The following is a 24,718-nucleotide window of genomic DNA, read 5'->3' on the forward strand; positions in this document are numbered from 1 at the left end:
CATTCTAGAATGTAAAATAAAAGTACAATATCTGAAATTTAAGTGTCACCAGACTGAATGCAAAATAAAGATGACAGAGGAAAAAGTAAGTAAACCTAAAGATAGACAAACGGAAATTATACAATTTGAAGGCTAGAGAGAAACAAGGTTAAAAAAAAAAAGCTTCAAGGAAATATAGGATAATGACAAAAGACTTAACATATATGGAGTTAGACTGTCAGATGGGGAGATGAGAAAAAATGGGGCAGAAATAATATTTGAAACTATAATGGCTAAAAACTTCCTAAATTTGGTCAAAGAGTTTATAGATTCCACATTAATTCTTCCAATCCATGAATGCAGAAAATCTTTCCATTTATTTGTATCTTATTCAGATTCTTCCAACTATGTCTTACAGTTCTCAGTGCATAGGTAATTCAGCTCTTTGGTCAAATTTATTCTTAGGTATTTTACTTTTTGCTGCAATTGCAATGGAATTGTTTTCTTAATTTCTTCTTCTGCTAGCTCTTTGTTAGCATATATAACCAAATTTCTTGCCAGGTGCATTATTCTTGTCATAATTCTCATCAAGTCTTTCAAATTTGAAAATTAACAAGAATGAATTAACCACAGTCATTTTAAGTCTTTTGTCACACACAGATATTTTTCTTAGCTTCCCTGAAAGCCTTTGTAATCAGCTACAAGCCATCAGGCTTAATCTATTATGTAGAATGACTGCTCAGAGTGCCACAGAAAAGGATTATACTTTGAGTGCTGTGGCGTATAGGCTTCTGATAGCACCAGTTAGAGACCATATGACTGGACTGAGTCAGAATTTCCAAAATTCTAGTTGAGATGTAGATGGATTCCTGAGACTTCTAAACTCAGATCCAGTGTAATTAAGAGCTAATTACATAGAACAGAATGAATCAATGAGGTATGATTGTAGTTTTTGTTTGGAATATTGTTGACGTTATTTTAATGTTTTATTTTCTGGATATGTCAGGAAGTCCTCTGTTTTTGATCTTAAGTATTTTATAAATTTTGACATTGTGGCAGACACTGCTTTTGTACACTGAAATCAAACATTTGTAAATAACATTCTCTCTACCTGATTTCCCCAGAATTCAAAAATTCTAATTGAATCTTTTTACTTTTTATGACAATGTAGTTATTTGCCTAGGTTCAGTAAGAATCTATATTCCTTGTTACCAAGGCATAATTGGAAACTGGTTATGCAACCAAAGCCTTGATTGTGTGTTAAGAATGAGGCTCATTGAGCATAGGCAAAACATTCTCTGATGTAACTCATATAAATGTCTTCTTAGGTTGGTCTCCCAAGGCAATAGAAATAAAAACAAAAATAAACAAATGGAACCTAACCAAACTTACAAGTGTTTTCTCAGGAAAGGAAATTTTTAAAAAAAGACAACCTACAAAATGGGAGAAAATATTTGCAAATGATGCAGCTGACAAGGGCTTATCACCAAAATATACAGACAATTTAATTGAAAAATGGGTAGAAGACCTTAATAGACACTCTCCAAAGAAGATATAGGTGACCAGTAGGCACATGAGAAGATGCTCGACATTACTAATTTTTAGAGAGATGCAAATCAAAACTGCAAGGTACCACTTCACATGGGTCAAAATGGCCACCACTAAAAAGTCTACAAATTACAAATGCTGGAGATGATCTGGAGAAAAGGGAACTCTCCTACACTGTTGGTGGGAATGCAAGTTGGTGTGGCCACTACAGAAAACAGTATGGAGGTTCCTCAGAAAACTAAAAATAGAATTATCATATGATCCCACTTCTGGGCATATACCCAGACAAAACTATAATTCAAAAAGATACATGCACCCCTATGTTTATAACAGCACTATTCACAATAGTCAAGACATGGAAGCAATCTAAATGTCCCTCGATAGATGAATGGATAATGATGTCGTACTTATATACAGTGGAATACTACTTGGCCATAAAAAAGAATGAACCTACCTACAAAACAGAAATAGACTCACAGACCTAGAGATCAGAATTGTGGTTGCCAAGTCGGGCAGGGGGAGGGATGGACTGGGAGTTTGGGGCTGGTTGACGCAAACTATTACATTTAGAATGGAGAAACAACAAGGTCCTACTGTATAGCACAGGGAACTATATCCAATCTCTGGGGATAAACCATAATGGAAAGGAACATTTTAAAAGAATGTAGATATATATATACCTAGGTCACTTTGCAGCAGAGATTGGCACAGCATTGTAAATTGACTATACTTCAATTAAAAATAAAATAGAAGAATGATGCTTATTGAATCAAATATGACCAGATGCCTGTGAAGAACTAAGGTTGACTTTACAGAGACAGTGCTTACTCACAAAGCTCTCTTGGGAAAACCAGCCCAGTACTTGGCCTGTAACAGCCTGACTAAGACAAAAAACTGGTTCTGTAAGCAATAATGCTGTTTATAATGCTGAATATCATTTTATAAGTATACATTTTCTCCACAATAGTCAAGAATGTCTATTTTTAGCTTGAGCAAGATTGATTTCCTTGCTGACACTTCTCCACGATGTTGTTTACTACAAAATGATACTGTGACAAATAATATTGTTTCCATAAATCATCAAGTGTCTGTCTTCCCCAAGGAGACTTGAAGGACTTTGCCAGAGTGCACACACATAAACACTGAGCAATAGTGACAGCAACGAAGGTTCTAGCCCAGACTGTGCTGCAAATAGTGGGGTCCCTCTGTGGTGTCTCAGATGGTAAACAATCTGCCTGCAATACATCTCTTTGCTGTCCAACATGCTCATCGCTGATTCAGTCCATCAACAATTCTTACCAGCATTCTTCCTTCAGAACAGGCACTAAAGTCATCCACTTCCGTACCATTCTATCCCCATCACCCTAGTCCAAGCCACCATGACATTCATTCCACTGCAATCCATTCATCCTATTGTAGTCAAAAGAGTTCTAAGAAGGAAATAAAATCACTTTATTCCTCTGCTTAAAAACCCTTATGTCTTCACACACCTGAGATAGACTCCAGAGCACCCCTGTAAGCCACAGGCTGCCCATCTGCCACCCCTGCATCCCATGTATCTGCTTCCCTCACTCTTGGGACTCAGGCCTCATGGCCATCAAGCAGGTTTTCATCTCCAAGCTCTATGCTGCCTCAGGGCCTTTGCACTTGCTCTTACCTTTCCCTGAAACGCTCTTCCCTCCACCCTTCCTTTCTTTTCAAGATCCCAGGGACCTGAGTGTCCCCACCAAGAAATATATCCTAACACTAAGGCACCATCTCTTAAACATAATAGCTAAACTGATGTGACTCAGTTAACAAACTCTTTAATCAAATAAAAAAGATTAAATTGTGTGTAACAGTTTTTAGCACTTTTTTAAGCTGTTAATAAAATGTACAAAATATGTTGCATTTAAGTTGACCAAAGCCAGAAAGGTATTTCATTGTCTTAATAGGAGGCTTTATAGGAGGCTTTATCCTCCTATAGAACCATTAGCTACCTGGGAAATCTACATTACCATTTGGAGATGGAATCTGTTAAACTTCACACAAGAGACCTCAGGTATTATTACCTGAAGAATGCAGACACATGGAAGACAACACACCCACATGTCTTGAGACACACCCATCTCTGTAAGGTAAGCCTTTGGGGGAAACTCAGAATTTAATTGTGTGAGAATTAACTTTCACACAAATCTCTTTTGAAATGAAGCAGGGCACAAACAAATTAACTAAGAAATAAATGAATTAGATAAATGTGTGCTTGTAGACAAAGGATTAATCTCAAAAATATACAAGCAACTCCTGCAGCTCAATTCCAGAAAAATAAATGACCCAATCAAAAATTGGGCCAAAGAACTAAACAGACATTTCTCCAAAGAAGACATACAGATGGCTAACAAATACATGAAAAGATGTTCAACATCACTCATTATCAGAGAAATGCAAATCAAAACCACAATGAGGTACCATTACACACCAGTCAGGATGGCTGCTATCCAAAAGTCTACAAGCAATAAATGCTGGAGAGGGTGTGAAGAAAAGGGAACCCTCTTACACTGTTGGTGGGAATGCAAACTAATACAGCCACTATGGAGAACAGTGTGGAGATTTCTTAAAAAACTGGAAATAGAACTACCATATGACCCAGCAATCCCACTTCTGGACATACACACTGAGGAAACCAGATCTGAAAGAGACACGTGCACCCCAATGTTCATCGCAGCACTGTTTATAATAGCCAGGACATGGAAGCAACCTAGATGCCCATCAGCAGATGAATGGATAAGGAAGCTGTGGTACATATACACCATGGAATATTACTCAGCCATTAAAAAGAATTCATTTGAATCAGTTCTAATGAGATGGATGAAACTGGAGCCCATTATACAGAGTGAAGTAAGCCAGAAAGATAAAGAACATTACAGCATACTAACACATATATATGGAATTTAGAAAGATGGTAATGATAACCCTATATGCAAAACAGAAAAAGAGACACAGATGTACAGAACAGACTTTTGGACTCTGTGGGAGAAGGTGAGGGTGGGATGTTTCGAGAGAACAGCATGAATATTATCTATAGTGAAACAGATCACCAGCATAGGTGGGATGCATGAGACAAGTGCTTGGGCCTGGTGCACTGGGAAGACCCGGAGGAACTGGGTGGAGAGGGAGGTGGGAGGGGGGATCGGGATGGGGAATACATGTAACTCCATGGCTGATTCATGTCAATGTATGACAAAACCCACTGCAATGTTGTAAAGTAATTAGCCTCCAACTAATAAAAATAAATGAAAAAAAAAAGAGTTAACGGACAAAGATGCATAAAATTTATCACAGTAAATGTAATAAGAATTAAAATAAAAGCATGTGCAACCTCCTAAATGAAAAAAAAAAATGTGTGCTTGTATCTATGGAGAGTCATGTATGAGATGCTTGGTAGAGGTAAGGATTTCAATGAAAGTAAAGAATAAAGCCAAGTGATCTCCATCAAACATTCAAATTCATGGTACTTGTGTTATTAGCATAATTCTTTACTTCAATGATATTATAATACATAATTAAAGATGAAACAACACCAGAGGGGGGGAAAACCTTATGAAATTTATTTATGAGTCTAGATCATACTTTTTCCCTCCTTACCAGATGCAAAAAGGCAAAATTCAATTTATTTTAAACAGAAATAATACAGGAGTATATATCACTATAAAAGTAACTAAAATCAGCTGTTATGAAAAATTCATGACAAAATAATTTTACAGATATAACCTGAGAATTTATATTTTTACTTATTCAATTAACATACTAAAAATTATTGAATGCAATATTTCTTAACTTAGGTACTATAAAACTTATTACTACAGGTGTAAACCTCAAAAATAATAAAAGTATAGTTCTGAAATATGTTTTAGTAGAACCCATGCATGATATCTCTGCATAAGAAAAAGAAGTATACTACAATCATGTTAATTTAAAGGTCATTACTTTTTTAACAGTTTCGGATGCTGATCTTATCCTCACTTATGACCTATATCGAACTCCATGGGGATGCTCAAGCTTACCTTTGAGCCTGGAGGGGGAGCCAAGCCAAGGAAGGAATAAATAATATTCTCTTCTTTTGCAGAGAAGAAAGAGTCAAAATCCTTGAAGCAAAGAAAAAGAATGATTAAACCCAATGCACACTTGTGAACCAATACATTGACCTAAGTTAATCTTTCTTATTTATTAGTCATAAAGTGAGGAGCTAACACAAAAGTTTATTCACTTTGCCAAAGATGATCAATCCCCAAATTTGGGAAATTGAACCATGAAGTTTACATTTGCTTTTACACACCTTCATTGTGCTTGTTATAATATAGTGAGGACACACACACACACGGAGTATTCCAGCTCAGGAATTACTGGCAAGACTCAAACATACATAGGGAAAGTCTTCTCTAAAGGTTTCACATCTTTAGCTGGTTTCCTTATAATTTGGTCCTATGACTCAGACCCTGATTAGGGTCCAAACAACATAGGACTAAAACAAGATTTCTGTGCTGTTATATACTAGCTTCTAGTCAGTAAAGAAGCCACCTGCAAAGCAGGAGACCCAGGTTCTATCCCTGGGTCAGGAAGATCCCCTGGAGGAGGAAATGGTGACCCACTCCCGTATTCCTGCCTGGGAAATCCCGACGACAGAGGAGCCTGGTGGGCTACAGTACATAGAGTTGCAAAGAGTCGGATACAACTTAGTGACTAAATCACCACCAAGGGACTGGACCTGTCTCAGGCTCTTCCAATACCAGGAGCTGCAAGATTACAGAAGGTTTAGAAACATGCTCATTTTGCCCAAAGGGGGAAAAACTGTAGAATGATTAGAAACCAGGCAGCAGATGGAAATCAGAAGCTCAGTAAAGATCGGCCCTTCCCCACCCCCAACCCAGACCAGGCCACACTCAAGTCAGTCCTTCACCAGGTGGGTCCTGCCCTAAGCCAACTCTCCAGCAGTGTGTTAGTCAATAGCTTGGAAAAGTTTCACGTTTTATCATTAAAACATAAAAGATCCTCCTCCAGTCCACTTTCCTGTTGCCAGTCTTTATTGCTGGGGCTATGATGCAGTTTCAACAGTGTTGCCATAGGCTCAACCTGTACAGAGTTAGTCTGGCCTGAACTGAACAGGACTCTCAAACATGTGGTCATGTTACTGCCTACCCTCCTCTGACGTGTGTTAAGAGCTTAAAACCAAAGACAGGCCACCTATGTTAAGAAGAAAATGTTATGTAATTCCTGTGTGTTCATCTTATCCAAAGTTTTGCTCTTTTCCTACCTGTCACTCTGATTCTCTGTGATTATTTTCTTCTTTTGTACTGAATGTATTTTTGTAAGCTGCCTCATGTCTTAAGGGAAATATCACATACTGTGAGTGAGTCTTTGGTATTAGAAAGATTCATTGATTCCCAGAACACACACTCACTAGTTGTTGCTAAAGATTATGTGATAGGACGCATTAGTAGTAGTAGTACTAGTAACTTGTTGTTCAGTTGCTAAATCATGTGTGCCTCTTTGTGACCCCATGGACTGCAGCATGCCAGGCTCCTCTGTCCTACACTATTTCCTGGAATTTGCTAAAATTCATGTCCATTGAGTCAGTGATGCTATTCAACCATCTCATTCTCTGCCAACCTCCTCCTTTTGCTTTCAATCTTTCCCAGCATCAGGGTCTTTTCCAGTGAGTCAGCTCTTCACATCAGGTGGCCAAAGTATTGGATCTTCAGCTTTAGCATCACTCCTTCCAATGAATATTCTGATTTCCTTTAGAATGGACTGGTTTGATCTCCTTGCAGTCCAAGGGACTTTGCAAAGTCTTCTCCAACACCACAAGTCAAAAACATCAATTCTTCGGCACTCAGCTTTCTTTATGGTCCAGCTCTCACACCTGTACATGATTACTGGAAAAACCATAGCTTTGACTAGATGAACCTTTGTTGCAAAGTAATGTCTCTGCTCTTTAATATGCTGTCCAGGTTTGTCATACCTTTTCTTCCAAGGAGCAAGCATCTTTTAATTTCATTGCTGCAGTCACCATCCACAGTGATTTTGAAGCCCAAGAAAATAAAGTCTCTCACTAACATGCAGATTTTCTCCAGACATCTCTTTCTAAATTTTGGAGGGATTTCAAAATTTTTTGCTCTTCCTAACAACATACATGTGTGTGTGTGTGTGTGTGTGTGTATAAGCCTGTATATATGTATATATATATAACATGTACATATATATAAAACTAATATATATTTATATATATAAAACTAATGTATAATACTAGTATATATAATATATTATGCTTTTCCCTCTTCCATCATAAGGAAAAGGCAAAAACTCAATAGAAGAATATTCAAAAGATATACAGAAGAAGACATACCAACATAAAGAGCTACACAATCTCTTTACTAATGGCCACAGTCAAAGGATGCCTTCTGTGTTCCTCCATGAAACTGCCACAGGGAGTCAGGGTGGATGGTTTAGAACAATCTTTAAATACGAGAGGGGTTGGTGGTTTATTTTGTTAAGTAGGAAAAATTTTTTAAGTGTCTGTTATGGTCATCATTTGCTTTCATAAAATTGAAAAATACATTTTACCAATATAAAAGTGATAAGAATTTATAACTCACAAATGTTCCACTTCACTTGACCCCAGCCCTGACTCCCAGGCCCTTGAGGGAGGTCAGATAAAAACAAATATTAAAACCTTCTTAGAGGGTCCAGAGATATGGGGGTGATGTCACCCAGTGCTTCAAATATCCATGATACCATCTTCTTTCAGGCTTCCCTGGTGACACAGTGGTTAAGAATTCCCCTACAGTACAGGAGACCTGGGTTTGATCCCTCAGTCAGGACGATCCCCTGGAGAAGGGAATAGCAACTGACTCCAGTACTCTTGCGTGGAGAATCTCATGGACAGAGGAGCCTGGTGGGCTACAGTCCAAAGTGTTGCAAAGAATTGGAGATGACTGAGTAACTAACAAGTAGTCAAGTAGTAGTTATAGGACAGGGAATTATATTCAATATCCTGTGATAAATCATAATGGAAAGGAATATGAAAACAAATACATGTATAACTGAATCACTTTGTTATATACCAGAAACTAACACAACATTGTAACTCAACTACACTTCAATAAAATTTTTTTAAAAAACAAAGGACTTCCCTGGCGGTCCAGTATTTGAAAATCTGCCTGCCAATCAGGGAACACCAGTTGGATCCCTGTTCCTAGTTGGGAAGATCCCACATGCCACAGAGCCACTAAGCCCATGTGCCACCAACGACTGAAGCCCACATGCCTAGAGTCTGTGCTCGGAAACGAAGGAAGCTACCGCAATGAGAAGCCCATGAACTGCAACTAGACTGTAGCCCCTGCTTGCCACAACTAGAGAAAGCTCATGCACAGCAATGAAGACTGAGCTTGGCCAAAAGTTTTATTAATTTAAAAAGCGAAGAAAACTTGACCATAATGGCAAAACAAAAGATAATTTTTATTAACATGCTGATATGTACACTATCAAAGTTATATGGAAGATATAATAAAATTGTCATCATACTGAAAAAAATTAAAAAATAAAATAGCATATTCAGTAACATCAGTGTGTTGAAAACACCCTCCCCCTGCCCTAATCAAGCGGGCATCCTGTCCCCTCTTGCAGCTCTGAGTCTCCAGACATATTTGCCTCTCTGCTGCATGGTTGAAGACCCTTTTAGCTGTGCCCAGGACCAGGCAGGCACCCCAGCCCTCACATAGGTGAAGATGCACAGATTCCAACTTGGCATCAGCAAATAAGTCTGCTACTTCCTGTTAGTATTTTTCTGCCAGGCGGGTGACCTGGCCTCCACTGGGCCTGGCTTCCTGGCGGTGTCCCCTTTCTGTGGCTAGAGGTTGTCTGCCATGCCCTCGAGATAACATCTTCATCTGTTCTGCCCAGAGCAGCAGGAGTTCAGGCTGGCAGGGACACGATGGTACACAGAACCACCCATGACACCAGCCCTTGCACTGACCTGGTGCAGAGAAAGCCACTGCTTGCCCTTGAGGTCCCCTCCAGCTGCTGCCATCATCATTTGAGAATTCACAGAGGCCATTGAGTCAACCTAAATGATAGCCTTATTCTGATGGTCCACATTTCTATTATGTGGAAAGATATGTGAACCATCCAGATTTATGCCATTTTATTTTTTTAAAGCAGGTTTATTACTTTATTTTTTTAATTTTCATTTTATATTAAAGGATAGTTGGTTCACAATGCTGTGTTAGTTTTAGGTGCATAGCAAAGAGATTCAGTTATACATAGACATATATCCATTGTTTTTCAGATTCTTTTCTCATATAGGCTATTACAGAATATTGAGTAGATTTATGCTGGCATCCTTGACACAATGGACATAAGTTTGAGCAAATTCCGGGAGATAGTGAAAGACAGGGAAGCTCGGCATGCTGCAGTCCATGGGGTTGCATGCAAAGAGTCGGAGACGACTTAGCAACTGAACAACAACAATGCCATTTTAAACCTGACACATCCTTCAGAACTTTGAGTCTCTTTTAAAAATTGGAATCTGCAATACAAATAGTCATTTTACCTACGTTCTGAAAACAAGGTCCTCTGCCTCATTAATGCCCTTTTGTTGGGAATATCCACAGATTGCAGAAAAGCAAGTTTAGCAAAGCTGCTAGTAGGAAAAACTACTAATACCTCTCTGAATGCAGAAAGAATTCAAACCAGCTAAACATAAAATCATTTGTACGCTTATCTCATTAGAGCTGTATTTATAATAGGAAAACACATCTTAAAATAGAAGTCTTTTTTCTTAGTTAGGAAATCTTTTCTTCTTCCACAGTTAATACAGAAAGCATTGCTAGATGACAGTAAAATGAAATAAGAAATGCCTTTGAAGTTCTATTCCTACAGCAGAAAATAACTACAGAATTTTTACTCTGGGATAAACATAGGTTGAAAGAAAATACTTCAGTATCATCTCCAATGTAACTAGTCTTAATTGAAAAGGACAGTGAAAATAAGAAAAAGTAAGAGATTTAAAATTCTACTTTCACTGGAAAAGTACTAGAAGAAAATGAGATGATTCCTTTAATGATATTAGAGTGCTGAATGATTTTCTAAATAAGACATAGAGTGCGGGAACTATAAAATATATTAATAAACTGTCCACAGAAAATAAATGTTAAGCCCTGCATTCCCAAAAAAAAACACTTCAAAAAGTCAAAAGACAAATAAGAAACATAGGGAAATATTTGCAACAGCTATGGTAGTGAAAGGGCTACTTTCCATCATAAGTAAAGATTCTCACAAACCAATAAACATTACCTGGAACTAAACAGAAAAAGTAGAAAGTCATAGAAGAAAACACAGAAAGCTTATAAACAGAGGAAAAGATGTTCAGCCTCAGCTATAAAGACAGAAATCCAAGTCAAAGCAGTGAGAACACATTTTTCATCTAACAAATTGATTAAGTTTGCATACAGAGTATTGTCAAAGTCACAGGAAACCAGCCACACCCAAATATAAGCTGGTGCAACTACAGTCCAAATTTATTATCTATTGAAATGTGAGATGCATATATGCTGTAACTCAGCACATCTTCTAGGAATTTATCCTATATATACACTCAGACTGAACACAAAGTTCTGTATGTGTAAAGAGACTTCTGCAGCATTGTCTGTAGCTGAGAAGAGACATGAAGTTGCTCTGTCGCGTCCGACTCTTTGAGACCCCATGAACTATAGCCTGCCAGGTTCCTCTGTCCACGGGATTTTCCAGGCAAGAATAGTGGAGTGGGTTACCATTTCCTTCTCCAGGGGATCTTCCCAACCCAGGGGTTGAATGCAGGTCTCCTGCATTGCAGGCTGCGCCAGAGGAAAACTGAAAACAACCTCAATGGTTCCCATTAGAGAACTGTCCCAATTAATTATGTCATATACAATGGAATGTTTTGCAACCATTGAAATAAAGAATATGTGACCCACCAATCCCACTTCTGAGCTTCCATGGTGGCTCAGTGGTTAAAAAAAAAATCTGCCTGCAAAGTGGGAGACATGGGTTCATTTCCTGGGTCAGGAAGATCCCCTGGAGGAGGAAATGGCAACCCACTCCAGTATTCTTGCCTGGAGAATTCCGTGGACAAAGGAGCCTGGTGGGCTACAGGCCACGGGGTCGCAAAGAGTCGGGCACAACTAAGCAACTAACACACTATATACTCCAATATAAAATTTTAAAAAACTTTTTAAAAAGAATATGTGCAGCTCTGCAATAACCTCTGAGATACAGTTGTTAAGTGAAAAGAACAAAGTGTATAGAGTTTATTCCCATTTTTTTAAGTGATTAACAATGGTTAATACACATACAAAATTCATGGAAGGCCAAACAAGAAATTGCCAACACTGGTGGGTCAAAGCAGGATGGCTACATAACTTGCAGGGCCCAGTGCAAATAAAGTGGTAAAAATAAAGTGATAAAAACAAGGCAACTCTTTTCCAAAAATCATTATGAATTTCAAGACAGCAACAGTAGAGTGTGAAAACAAGCAGAGTGCTCTCTTGAGTGGTGCCAGGTGTCACTTGCCAGGTGGTGGGCTCATAAACCTGGCCCACCTCAGAAAAAGGAACTACAGGGGTCTAAAGTGGGAGGAAGAATCATCTCCACTGTGGACAACTCTAGAACCATTTTAATTTTTCTGTGTGCACACAGACTCATTTTTCAATTATTAAAATACATTTTATACGGATTTTTCTGGTGGACCAGTAGTTAAGATTCCACCTTGCAGCAGGGACTGTGGGTTGGACCCCTGGTTGGGGAACCAAGATCCCGCATGCCACTAGGCAACTGAGCCCACACACTTCAACTACTAAGCCCTCACCCCACAACTAGAGAGCCCGTTCACCACAACGAAAGATCCCTCATGGCTCAATAAAGATCCCCCATGCTGCAACTAAGACCCAGTGCAGACAAATAAATAAATAAATTTTTAATTTCTAACAAATAAAAATTGGCCATCACCATTGTCCCCCACCCCAAGAAGCCTTTTTCTCCCTTTCCTCATCTAATAAGAGTCACAGTTCTTAGAAATTCAGGTCAGGTTGGAGAGATGTCCAGAAGCCAAGCAGTCTGGAGGGTGTGGGGAGAGGAGCGTGGTGTACAGGGGAGGGACCCTCCCTTACCAAGGAAATACTTTCCTCACTCTGGGAAGCCCCAGCTTCAATCACTAGAGAGCTGGACCAGACCATTGTTCCTTGTTTAATTACCAAATCGTGTCCAACTCCTTGTGACCACATGAACTGCATCACACCAGGCTCCTCTGTCCTCCACTATCTCCTGGAGTTTGCTCAAATTCATGTCCATGGAGTCAGTGATCTAACATCTCATCCTCTGCTACCCCCTACTCCTACTGCCTTCAGTCTCTCCCAGCATCAGGGTTTTTTCCAATATGTCAGCTCATTGCATCAGGTGGCCCAAGTATTGGAGCTTCAGCTTCAGCATCAGTCTTTCCAATGAATATTTAGGGTTAACTTCCTTTAGGATTGGCTGATTTGATCTCCTTGCAGTCTAAGGGACTGGCCATAAGTTCCACTAAATAATTGCTCAACACCTTAAACATGTTTGAAAACACTTTCACATCCACAGGACTTTAAGTTTAGCCTCTGAAGAAGCCTAACACAGCCATGTAAATTCACACAGCCCGTGAATTTACCCAAAAGCATGTCCACCCAGAATCTCAGAAAATGACCTTATTTGCAAATTGGGATATTGGCTTCCCTGGTGGCTCAGATGGTAAAGAACCCACCTGCAATGCTGGAGACCTGGGTACAATCCCTGGGTCAGAAAGATCCCATGGAGAAGGGAATGACTACCCACTCCGTATACTTGCCTGGAGAACCCCATGGACAGAAGAGTTATAACTCTGTGGGTTATAATTCCTGGGGTCGAAAAGAGTCAGACATGATTGAGCAACTAACACTTTCTCTTTTTACTTTCACAGATGTAGTTACTTATGATGAGGCCATGCTGGACTAGGGTGGACCCTATTCCAATGACTTCTGTCCTTATACGAAAGCCATGTGAAGACACAGAGAGACCCCAAGAAGAAGGCCATGTAAAGATGGACGCAGAGATGGACATGATGTGTCAACAAGTGGAGGACTGTCAGAGATGGGTGGCAGCCACCAGAAGCCAAGAGAGACGCATGGAGAGATTTTTGCTTAGAGCCTGCAGCACAAACCAACCCTACTGACACCTTGATTTAAAACTTCTGGCCTCCAGAACTGTGAAAGAATAAATTTCTGTTGTTTTAACCCTGTAACCATCAGCTGGGGATGCCAAAACAAAATACCATAGACTGGGTGGCTTACTAACAGAAATGTGTTTTGGGTTCAGCATCATTGAGTGCTGCTCTCTTCCTGGCTCACAGTTGCCCCTGGCTGTGTGATCACAAGGTGAAGAGAAAGGGGTCTCTTTCTCTTCCTCCTCCCGAAAGGGCACTAATCCCACCATGAAGGCCCCACCCACAGGACTTCATCTGATCCTAATCACCTCCCAAAGATCCCTTCTTCAAATACCATCACCTTGGGCCTTAGAACTTCAATATACGAATTTAGGGGGACACAAACATACAGTCCATAAGAATCACCAGGTTTGTGGTATTTTGTTATACCAGCCCTAAGAAAGTAATATAAACCCCCAACAGCAGAACAATTCATGCTTCAAATGAGAGATCTGAAAGCTTTTCTGTAAATGTCATGTCGTGTCATCTAGTTACTCAGTCATGTGTGACTCTGAGACCACATGGACTGTAGCCCACCAGGCTCCTCTGTCCATGGGATTCTCCAGGCAAGAATACTGTAGTGGGTTGCCAGTTCCTTCTCCAGGGGACCTTCCTGACTCAGGGATCAAACCTGGATCTCCTACTTTGCAGGAAGATTCTTTACTATCTGAACCACCAGAAAAGATAGTAAGTCTCAATGTTTCTGGCTTTGTGGGTCAGATGGTCTCTGTTGCAACTGCTCAGCTCTGCCATCATGCAAAATTAGCCATAGGCATTAGGTGGTGAATTAGTGCAGGCATGTCCAATAAAATTTCATGAAAACAGATAGCTGCAGGCCTTGCCACTTGGGCTGTAGTTTGATGACACTTGCTTTAATTGAGAAATATAATAATACAGAGAAGCTGAGCTAAAGGACCAGCAGTTTTGTATAGCAAGAAGAAAAGTGGTGACTTCCCTGGCAGTCTAGTGGTTAAGACTCCATGCTTCCAAGGCAAAGGGCAAAGGTTTGATTCCTGGTCGAAGGATTATAATCCCACATGCCATGTGGTGAAGCCAAAAAAAATTAAAATTGCTTATAATTTTTTAATAAATAATTAATTTTTTATAAAAGAGAAGTGAGTGAAAAAATCCTATGCCAGGCTCCAACCTCCAGAAACAGCACAGCTCTGGGTAATTAGAAGCATGATGGCCAAATCTGAAAAATGACCTGGAAGACTTAGATGAACCCCCAAAGCTAACTCCAGTTCTCATGCTCCAGAGTCCTTTGAGCTTTTAAATGTTTCTTTTCAACAATTTGATTTACTAAGCAGAATGTATAAACCCTGAGGAAAAAGTGATTTTATGGTAAAATGAATGACTAAATGTATAAAATAAAATTGCTATTATAATTAAATGCCCAGAAGAGTTTTTGTTGGTTTTGTTTTGTTGGTTTTGGTGGTTTACAAACAACAGACATTTATTTCTCACAGATCTGGAGGCTGGAAGTCCCAGGTGAAGGTGCCAACAGATTCAGTGTCTGGTTGAGTACCCCTCTCTGGTTCATAAATGGTCGTCTTCTTGTTGTGTCCTCACAAGGAGGAAGGGTGTCCAGAACAGATTTTTAGCCATTTAGATGCATTTACACAAAACTTTCTGCCTGCAATGCAGGAGACCCGGGTTTGATCTTATGTCTGGAAGACCCCCTGGAGAAGGAAATGGAAATCCACTCGAGTATTCTTGCCTGGAGAATCCCATGGACGGAGGAGCCTGGCGGGCTACAGGCCATAGGATCACAAAGAGTTGGACATGACTGAGGGGCTAACACTTTCACTTTCACACAAAACTTTACTTCTGCAAATCATTCTTTGCAAAGGTGAACGTGTACCCAGTGGATGCAGGTATGTGTACCCTACCAGGTTGATCAGAATGTCTTTTCTTTTCTTTCTTTTTTTTTTTTCCTTTATTTATTTACTTTTTTTTCAGTGGGTTTTGTCATACATTGATATGAATCAGCCATAGATTTACACGTATTCCCCATCCCGATCCCCCCTCCCACCTCCCTCTCCACCCGATTCCTCTGGGTCTTCCCAGTGCACCAGGCCCGAGCACTTGTCTCATGCATCCCACCTGGGCTGGTGATCTGTTTCACCATAGATAATATACATGCTGCAAACTAGTACAGCCGCTATGGAAAACAGTGTGGAGATTTCTTAAAAAACTGGAAATCAGAATGTCTTTTCAACTAAACGCTTGTTTTGTCTGAACAAGTGGCCTCCTCTCTTCAAAATAAAAGAAAAAACCTAAAGGAATCCCAAGAACTTCTGAATCATCATTTTATTGTTTCTATCATTTTTTAAATCTTAACTATTTATTCTTCACCATGGATCTAACCATCCAGGTATTGAATGATAGAAATAGATCACAAGCTGAAAAAGGCCAACAAATGTAAACGCTACCTCAAAGCTTATCTGCTTTAATTTCTGATAAACACACATGCAGAAAAATTTTCAGAGAAACTAAATCTCACCCCACAATACTGCTCCTCATTAAAGATCTGAGGAGGCAGCGGAATCCCATTCTGAGGTTTCTTCTCTCCAGGAACATTTTCTCTCATCCACTTCCTGTTGTCTTCATCTCCAGCAATATCAAACTCCTTAAAATCGATTTTATTAGCTTCCAAAAAGCCCACAACTTCTTGCTGTTTCTTCCTAATCTAGTCACGAGAAGAAAAAGATTACCATTAGGCTGTTTTGTAAAAACCCTTTCTCCAACTGTACCATACAATACAAATAACTTTGCTAAGTATTTAAACAAGAAAAATCATAAAATCACACTTCTTCATCCCATAGGATCAATAGAGCAATCATTTAAATTCTGAAATTTTAATCTCATCAATGTTTAAATCATGATATAGTCAACCGAATAGGAATAGAGATATTATCATCATAGCTTTTATTTGAGGTCTTCAAAATACTTTTAATTCTCTGCTAAGCTTTAAAGCCAAACAATAAATAGGGATTGGTTGCAAAGAACAAGATGATAGAAGGAAAAAAACACAATTTACTATGAAACTCAAATACCAAGTACACTCACACTAAAAGGCACTATTCACAGTTATAAGAATGGGAACATGAGTCACGCTGAACAAAAGTAGCTTTAGAAATAACACAGGAAACTGAAAAGTCCTCATGGAGATTATTGGAAAAGGAAGAGCAGGGGGAAAAAACTAGAAAAGCTGGTGGATATTTCTCCTGGCACATGAAAGAGTAATGCAGTAAAATAACTGTTCTCTACTCACATCCAACTCTTTAAGTAAAATCAAAGTGCAGCCACACCTAAGAGAAAACCCAGGGGCCCTTTTCTCCACACATGGTTCACAAGTAAGGACTGTACCTACCAATGTCATTTCTTTGTGAATGTGGCCATCTTGAAATCTTAACACTCCTTCCCCAGAAACAATTACAATTTTCTCTCTTCAGTCAGAATTTTTCTCTCTTAAGTCAAGGAATTCACTCCCAGAACGCATGATGCCTTTTTTTTTTTTTTTTTTGACTGAGGGTATGTGGGATCTTAGTTCCCTGACCAGGGATCAAACCCGCATCTGCTGTATTGGAGTCTTACCCACTGGACCACCAATCTTTTTCATAAACACTGGTAAACAAGTTACAGCAGACTGTGGACCACATTGTAAGAACTCTGGGAGAAACTTCAGAATGATCAATAGCATAAACCAATCAATACTCATTTATTGATTCCCTACTCTGCACAAGACATGGTGCCAAGCTCTTCACACGAATAGATTCATAAGATGTTATTTGGGTAAAAAAAAAAAAAAAGTCAAGAACTCATTTGTACAGATGATAAAGAGGCACAATATGGTCTGTTCTTAAAATTAAAAGTTTAAATTAGTATCTTCTTTGACATAAAAATATCCAGTATCTTAAGTCCTCTGAATGGACTATTGCCTCGCAACGAAAATCGTCATTAAGAATGTTTTCTAGGATATGAGTCCCCTTGTCATTTCATGTAACTTGTTTATCAGCAGAAGGACTAGATTCTGAGGATTCCAAACAAATGCTGAAAAGGTACATGCCCATCCTAAACCGAACATCTAGATTCAAATCCTCTTTTGTTTAAACCCAATTCATTCGATAAAGATTTATATAGTGAAAGTCACTCAGTCGTGTCTGACTTTTTGCCAGCCCATGCTGGATTAAGTAGCCTTTCCCTTCTCCAGGGGATCTTCCCAACCCAGGGATCGAACCCAGGTCTCCCACATTGCAGGCGGATTCTTTACCAGCTGAACCACCAGGGAAGCCCAAGAATACTGGAATGGGTAGCCTATCCCTTCTCCAGCGGATCTTTCTGACCCAGGAATAGAACCAGGGTCTCCTGCATTGCAGGAGGATTCTTTACCGGCTGAGCTTTCAGAGATTCATACACCTCCCCAAAATTCTTATTTTATTCATTTTTGCCAAAATGATTGATGATATCAATGACTTTTGTGTAGAGGTTCTTTCCTAAGGTAAGGTAAAGAAAGACACACATGGATGCTTATGCCCTAGAATCAAATCACCACCAAAAATAAACACTATGTAATTTGGTTTGGGTGGTGACTTGACTATATATAGATATAGCATATTAATTATAAGTATAATGTTACTGTTTAATAATTTAATTAATATAAATTACTGTTTTATAATTTCAATTAATGTACAGTGAATATAAATTATGGGCTTCCCTAGTGGGTAAAGATGGCTTAGATGGTAAAGAATCTGCCTGCAATGCAGGAGACCTGGGTTAGATCCCTGGGTCAGGAATGTCCCCTGGAGAAGGGAGTGGCAACCCACTCTAATATTCTTGCCTGGAGAATCCCAAGGGCAGAGGAGCCTGGCAGGCTACAGTCATGGAGTCACAAAGAGCTGGACACTATTGAGTATCTAATACTTACCTAAATATAAATTATATATAAATTTTTGTATATGAATTACATATACCCATATATAAATGGTAATCATATGTTTTCTTAATTAACATTTGCACCATCAACATAACAAAGACAAAGCAACTAAAAGCATTAGGTCAATAAATTAAAGGCTGCTCTTAGCTACAATACATTCAATCCATAAGACTCAGGCCAAGGGATCTATTTCAGTTTGGGGCAAGCGTAGACAAAAAATAAAAACAGAAGTCATACAGAAAGGAATAGAATGATGGAAGGTCCCTTAAGAATCTGGCATAAGCACTTGGGCACATTCCTGAGTGTCACATCTCTCAGAACCAATGGACAGACTGCTTACCTTCCCACCAGGGTGAGCTTCCCCAAGGCTATGCTAGGGGAACCCCAGATCGCCTCGTCCTTCTAGTGGAAACCAGACTCCAAATTCCCCGGCCTCACGGCGGAGTTTCTGAATATCAAAAATCCCATCAGACATGACGACAGGTTGTTGGACTGAATTATTACTTTAATTAATCATGTTTTCTCTACATACTCTCCAACCTGTTCATAATTACTTATGTCACTTTATAGATTACTTACTCCTTTAGCTATTTTTGGAGATAACTTTGCTGTTTCAAAGAGTAGAGATATCTTCATTTCAGGTAGATTTACTTTTAGTTAAATACTCAGAAGGCAACATTCTTTATTCTGTTCAAACCCCTCTCTTCCTTGCTCCTCAAATACCTTCACCCTGGCTGAAGTCCACTTCCCCATGGACGAGATTCCCATCTCTATTAATCATGCCTCAGGAATTAACTGAATCACTATACAATACACTTGAAAGTAACACAACATTGCAAATTAACTACCTGTCAATTATAAAAAAGAAAAACTTTAAAAAAAAATCATGCCTCAGGACTTGAGGTGGGATGGAAAAGGATTTCATTTTATTCCACAATTTCTAAATAGATGGAGAACATTTTCCCAAGTCCTGATTTATTTTTTCTCTTCTGGAAAGCCAAAGAAAAATGGAGAAAACAGGAGAGGAAGATCTGTTGACTATTATTCCTCTCAAGACAAGCAATTACATCTACAGAAAGTTGACTTGACTGTTGGGAACATGATATTGCATTAAAGTTTATCTCTCAGCACCTCATTCAAAAAAAGAGAAGAAAAATAAAATCTGCCATCCTGGACTTCCCAAATACCAATCACTTAAAATGGGTCAAAAGCACTGCTCTCCTAGCTGTCTGGAGCACTTGACTTCTGCTGGGGGCTGGAGAAGGGTCTTAGGATGAGCCCAGAGGGAGGGGTGAGCACGTGACTTCACCTGGCTGGCACGTGGCCTTTGCCCACACTCTGATACCCATTTGAGTGTGGGTGCACTCTCCTGCAACACCCCCTTGGTGGACCCTTGTTCAAAGAACCCCACTACACACTCCCCACTCCTTGCAGTCAATGTACAGCTTTTCTCCACATGGCCTCCCAAGCTGACCCCAGGGATACATCAGCCCCCAGAGGGGACCACCCCTTCATGGCTTCAAGGGGAGGAGTGGTGCAGAGCCCCACAACAGTCCTCACGGCAGACACACTTCTCCCTGCATGCTTCACCCCTTCTCCCTTCTCCAGGGTGCCATGGCCAAGGCTGCCTCATTCTTCTGAGCAGCCCCTCTGGAGGATCTGGGGTCCTCAGGGTCTGTGTCACTTGGAGCCTTCGGGACCTCAGTGGAACCTCAGAAAGCTCTGTTTTCCTATCCTGTTACATTGACTCATAAGAAAGTGTCATTCTCAAAGAGAACAGTCTTGTGGTTGCCAAAGGGGAGGAGGGTGTGGGAGAGATGGAGTGGGAGTTTGGGAGTTTGGGAGTGGGAGTGGGAGTTTGCATCTGCAGATACGAACGACTGTATATAGAATGGATAGACAAGGCCCGACTATATAGCACAGAGAACCATAGTCAATATCTTGTGATCAATCGTAATGGAAACGAATCTGAAAGAGTGTATATGAATATATAACTGAATCACTTTGCTATACAGCAAAAATTAACACAATGTGGTAAGTCAACTATACCTCAATAAAATAAATCAAAAAATAAAAAGAAAGTGTCATTCTGGGTCCCGAAATCACCAGCCACTGTTGGTGACTGTGATGCATCAGACTGATCTTTGGGTCACTCGCTTGGCATCTCCCGCTTATTGTCTTGTACAGTTAGAAACCTCTCCAACACAGGTGACTGCACTGTAATATAAAGCATGCTGCATCTAAGTGACAGGTGACCGGCGAGTCCATCCTGGCCGGGAAGGTTGTTATCTGAGCCGAAGCTCTGCTTGTCCATCACCTCATCTGCAAAATGGATAGAACGCTGCCTTTCTCCCAGGGCTGGTGAGAACTGAGGAATGCGTGGAAAAGCATTTCACACCACAAGTTGAGTAGCTGCGCAGTCGGGCACCCAGCACACTGTTACCTCATTGTCTCATCCTGCTGGCCACACCAGGCAAGAATTCTGATCACCATCTTAAGATAACAAAACTGAGGTGCAGTGAATTAAAGAATTTTCCAAGGGTCACTCCCAGAGTCATCAACTCAAGAGCTATGTTTTTCCCTCTATGAAGTGATAAGGTTAGTCACTCAACTGTGTCTGACTCTTTTGCAACCCCATGGACTATAGCCCACCAGGCTCCTCTGTCCACGAAATTCTCCAGGCAAGAATACTGGAGTGGGTAGCCATTCCCTTCTCCAGGGGATCTTCCGATCCTGGGAGAGAATCTAGGCCTCCTGCATTGTGGGCAGATTCTTTACTAACTGAGGCACCAGGAAAGCCCAAGACTGGAAAAAGGACTAAGAAATCCACGAGCCATCATTAGTCTGTCCTTACTGATGGTGGCTCAGGGGCTGTGCATCTTGAAAACAGGGAGGACTGTCCTCTCTCCCCTTTGTCTTCAGACCCTTGCAGCAATGGCCTTCAGGATGACAGGATGGTTAGAAACGAAGACACAACCTTTTCCTGCTCCCAGGGTCTCTTCACCCACATCTGTCTCTAAAGTAGTAAATCAAGGAACCACAGTTTGGCATCAACTGTTAAAACAGAGGTGTAATACACAACTGCATGTGTAATCTTCATCAAGAGATTCCAATTGGTATTTTCCTTTTTCATTTATTTCATTCACCCAACAGAAGTCATGATGCTCTCTCTGATGATGTCACAGGCAAGAACCTAGTTTTAAAGCATATAGACTGAAGAAATAAGGAGTAAAAGTTTTGTAGACCAATCACCATCCACACAGCATAAGTGCTGGCAGCTGCTCTGGGCTGTCCTGCAAAGAAACTTCCGGGTGAAATTCCCTCAACCAGGAAAAATCATTAGCACAGACACCGTAGGAATAATCTGTTCTTATTCTTTATGATAAGACAGAAATTCTTCAAGTTATGTGGCTTGAGATAATTATTCTGAACATCATCATAGATGCAGACCTTCTAATATTAACTAATAATTATAACAATGACAATACTATTGATTAACAATTACTAATAATATTATTAACATTTAACATTAACTAATAATTATAATATCCAATAGTTATAACAATTATAATATTAATAACTGATAATTATAGCATTAACTAATAATGATAATATTTATTAAGCACTTGACACCATGCTGGGCATGCTTGGCTTACTGACCCTTGCTTACTGACCCTTACTGACCCTCACTCTTAACTTACTTCCTAAGTCTTCGTGACAACACTATAAGTTGAGTTCTATTCTTATCGTCATTTTACAGATAAGGAAATTGAGGCTTAGCAAGGTGAAATAACTTTCTCAAGGTCACATTGTCCCACGTGGCACCAAAACATTTGCTTACAGCAGCAGAATGAACTTGGATTTTTCAAGATCCAGGAATAAACAGTATCCCTCCAGATCCTCCCAGGCTAATTAAATCATATTCCCAAAATTCAAGAACGAAGGAAATCAGAAAATCCTAAGAAAGGACCTTTTTGTTCATTGTCTTTGTTAAGGATGTCTAGGGTCACTCAGACCTGACCTATAGAATACGTAGAAGATTGACAGCTTAGCAGTAAAAGTTTCCAGCAATGAGTGTGTCAACAGATTATGTGAAGCCCACGATAAAAGCCATTTTTCCATGATGAAAGCCATTTTCTTTAACAAAAAATTTTTTTTAATCTAAACAATCCAAAAATGTGCTTTTTGTAGATCAAAGTTTCTGAGGTCATCAACAGCTGCAAAGGACTTTGCAGTTTTACATTTGGAATTTTTTCATAAAATTGGAACATCATGAAAGATGTTTGGCAGATCACTAAACAGTTGTGTCAGAGGGAAGGTCCAGGCTTTTTTCTCAGGTTTTCCACTTGTCCTCTCTGGAAATGGTGTGAACTTTCAGGGCTGGAGGTGGGTGGTAGGGGAGGGGGGATGGCATTCAGTAGCTGCTGTTAGGATTGTTCCCTGGGCCAGTCACTCGCCTAGGGTGTCATCCTGGCTGAGGGCCCGCTGAAATCCAAGCTGCAACTCGAGAAGTTCCAGGAATCAGATATAAAAGGAAACAGCCCCTGTGCTGGTCTTCACCTCTCAGGGCTAATAAAACTGTTTTCTCTCCACAGCCTCCCAGATGCTAAAACGCCGGTCCAAATATCAGTCCCAGATAGACACTGCAGGTTCAAGTCTAATATCAAAGCCTGAATCATTTCCAAGAATAAAATGAGTCCCTCTCTTACCCCTATTTCTTAAAGCACAGAAGGAAGGCTGGACTTAGAGAGATGGCTGGGTGATTCCCAGCCTTGTCCCAAGGAAATCAGATAAAGCACCTATTTTTGGTCTGTTTGGATTCCTAGAGCATTTAAATCTGTAGCCTCAGAGATGTTTGCTTATTTTTCACTGTGACATCATTACCCTCAAATAATATTATTACACATGCTAACTTTACACTTTCCTTAGGATTACATTGCATACACAAGTCATTACAGCCAGGGGTCATTTTAGTAATCTGGCCCATCATACGCTAAAAATGTTGTTACATAAAGTGTCATTTACTTGCAATTTTAAATTTGTCTAAGTCTCACAGGATGAAGGACAGAAACATTCCACCAAAAAAAAAAAAAAAAACCTCTGATTCTATCAAAGATGCGACACAACAGACACAAATCACACATTAAAAGTCCTAGCATCCAACACACCCCCCTTCCTCGAATCCCCTTCCACACCCAGCTGCCCCGGATCACACGTTTTACACACTTCTTCTACACCATTCAGATCAAGGGAGAGAGCAAAGTGCTCGCAGGCTTACTTACACACGCCTCAAAAAGAAATGTAAGCCCAGCGCTGGGCCATACCCGCTGCTTCTACTTCCAAGTCTGAGTTTTTCAGAAAAGAGGACGAGAAGAAAGGCCCCGAATTCCATCAGACACCTACCGCTATGGACCCAGATGATGTGGCAACAAACACTTTGATAACCATTTTGAGAGTCGGAATGAGGATTCCCCCCAACACACCCCTGCGAGGGAACGCGGAGCAAGACAGATTCTGACAGCGACACAGACAAGGGCCAGATGGGGGCTGGCGGGGCCCCAGAGCTGTCTGAGCGCCTGCCTCTCGGCTCAGCTTAAGCCCGGCCTCTCCCGGGCATCCTGGGCTCTCCCCTCCATTGGCCCGGGAATATTTGGGGATCTGGCAAGAAAATAGTTGATTGGTTGATAAAAGCAGCCACTGCACCCTTTCCCTTACCACTTTAAAAGCCCGACAACTGTCCCTAAAAGGCAAGGCTGCGCTCTGCACCAATCAGAGGCCTGCGCGGAGATGCCCGGGGCGGAGGGAGGCGGGGCCCGCGGCGGAGGGAGGCGGGGCCCGGGGCGGAGGGAGGCGGGGCCCGCGGCGGAGGGAGGCGGGGCCCGCGGCGGAGGGTGGTGTAGAGAAGCGAAGGAGCTGGAGAAGCCCAGAAAACCATCTGTGTCCCAGAGGAGGCTTTGTTTACAGGGCATTTG

The 24,718-nt window shown here is 40.5% G+C and overlaps 1 protein-coding gene across 2 annotated transcripts in view; it reads right to left on the minus strand.

Annotated features, from left to right (window-relative positions):
* Positions 1-24,339, minus strand: part of LOC122675508 (SH3 domain-binding glutamic acid-rich protein-like) — a 57,620-nt gene extending 33,281 nt beyond the window's left edge. The window contains exons 1-3 of one of the 2 annotated variants that reach the window (XM_043874386.1): positions 24,150-24,339; positions 16,314-16,499; positions 5,571-5,651 (exon numbers count right to left, since the gene is read on the minus strand). In XM_043874386.1, the coding sequence (XP_043730321.1) occupies positions 5,571-5,651; positions 16,314-16,499; positions 24,150-24,194 (312 nt within the window). In that variant the 5' untranslated portion in view covers positions 24,195-24,339. The remainder of the gene's footprint in view (positions 1-5,570; positions 5,652-16,313; positions 16,500-24,149) is intronic. The other variant, XM_043874385.1, reaches the window with a different exon arrangement.
* Between the last annotated feature and the right edge of the window lie 379 nt (positions 24,340-24,718).

The sequence above is a fragment of the Cervus elaphus genome, chromosome 19 (assembly GCF_910594005.1).
Source record: "Cervus elaphus chromosome 19, mCerEla1.1, whole genome shotgun sequence".
Classification (NCBI taxonomy): Eukaryota; Metazoa; Chordata; class Mammalia; order Artiodactyla; family Cervidae; genus Cervus; species Cervus elaphus.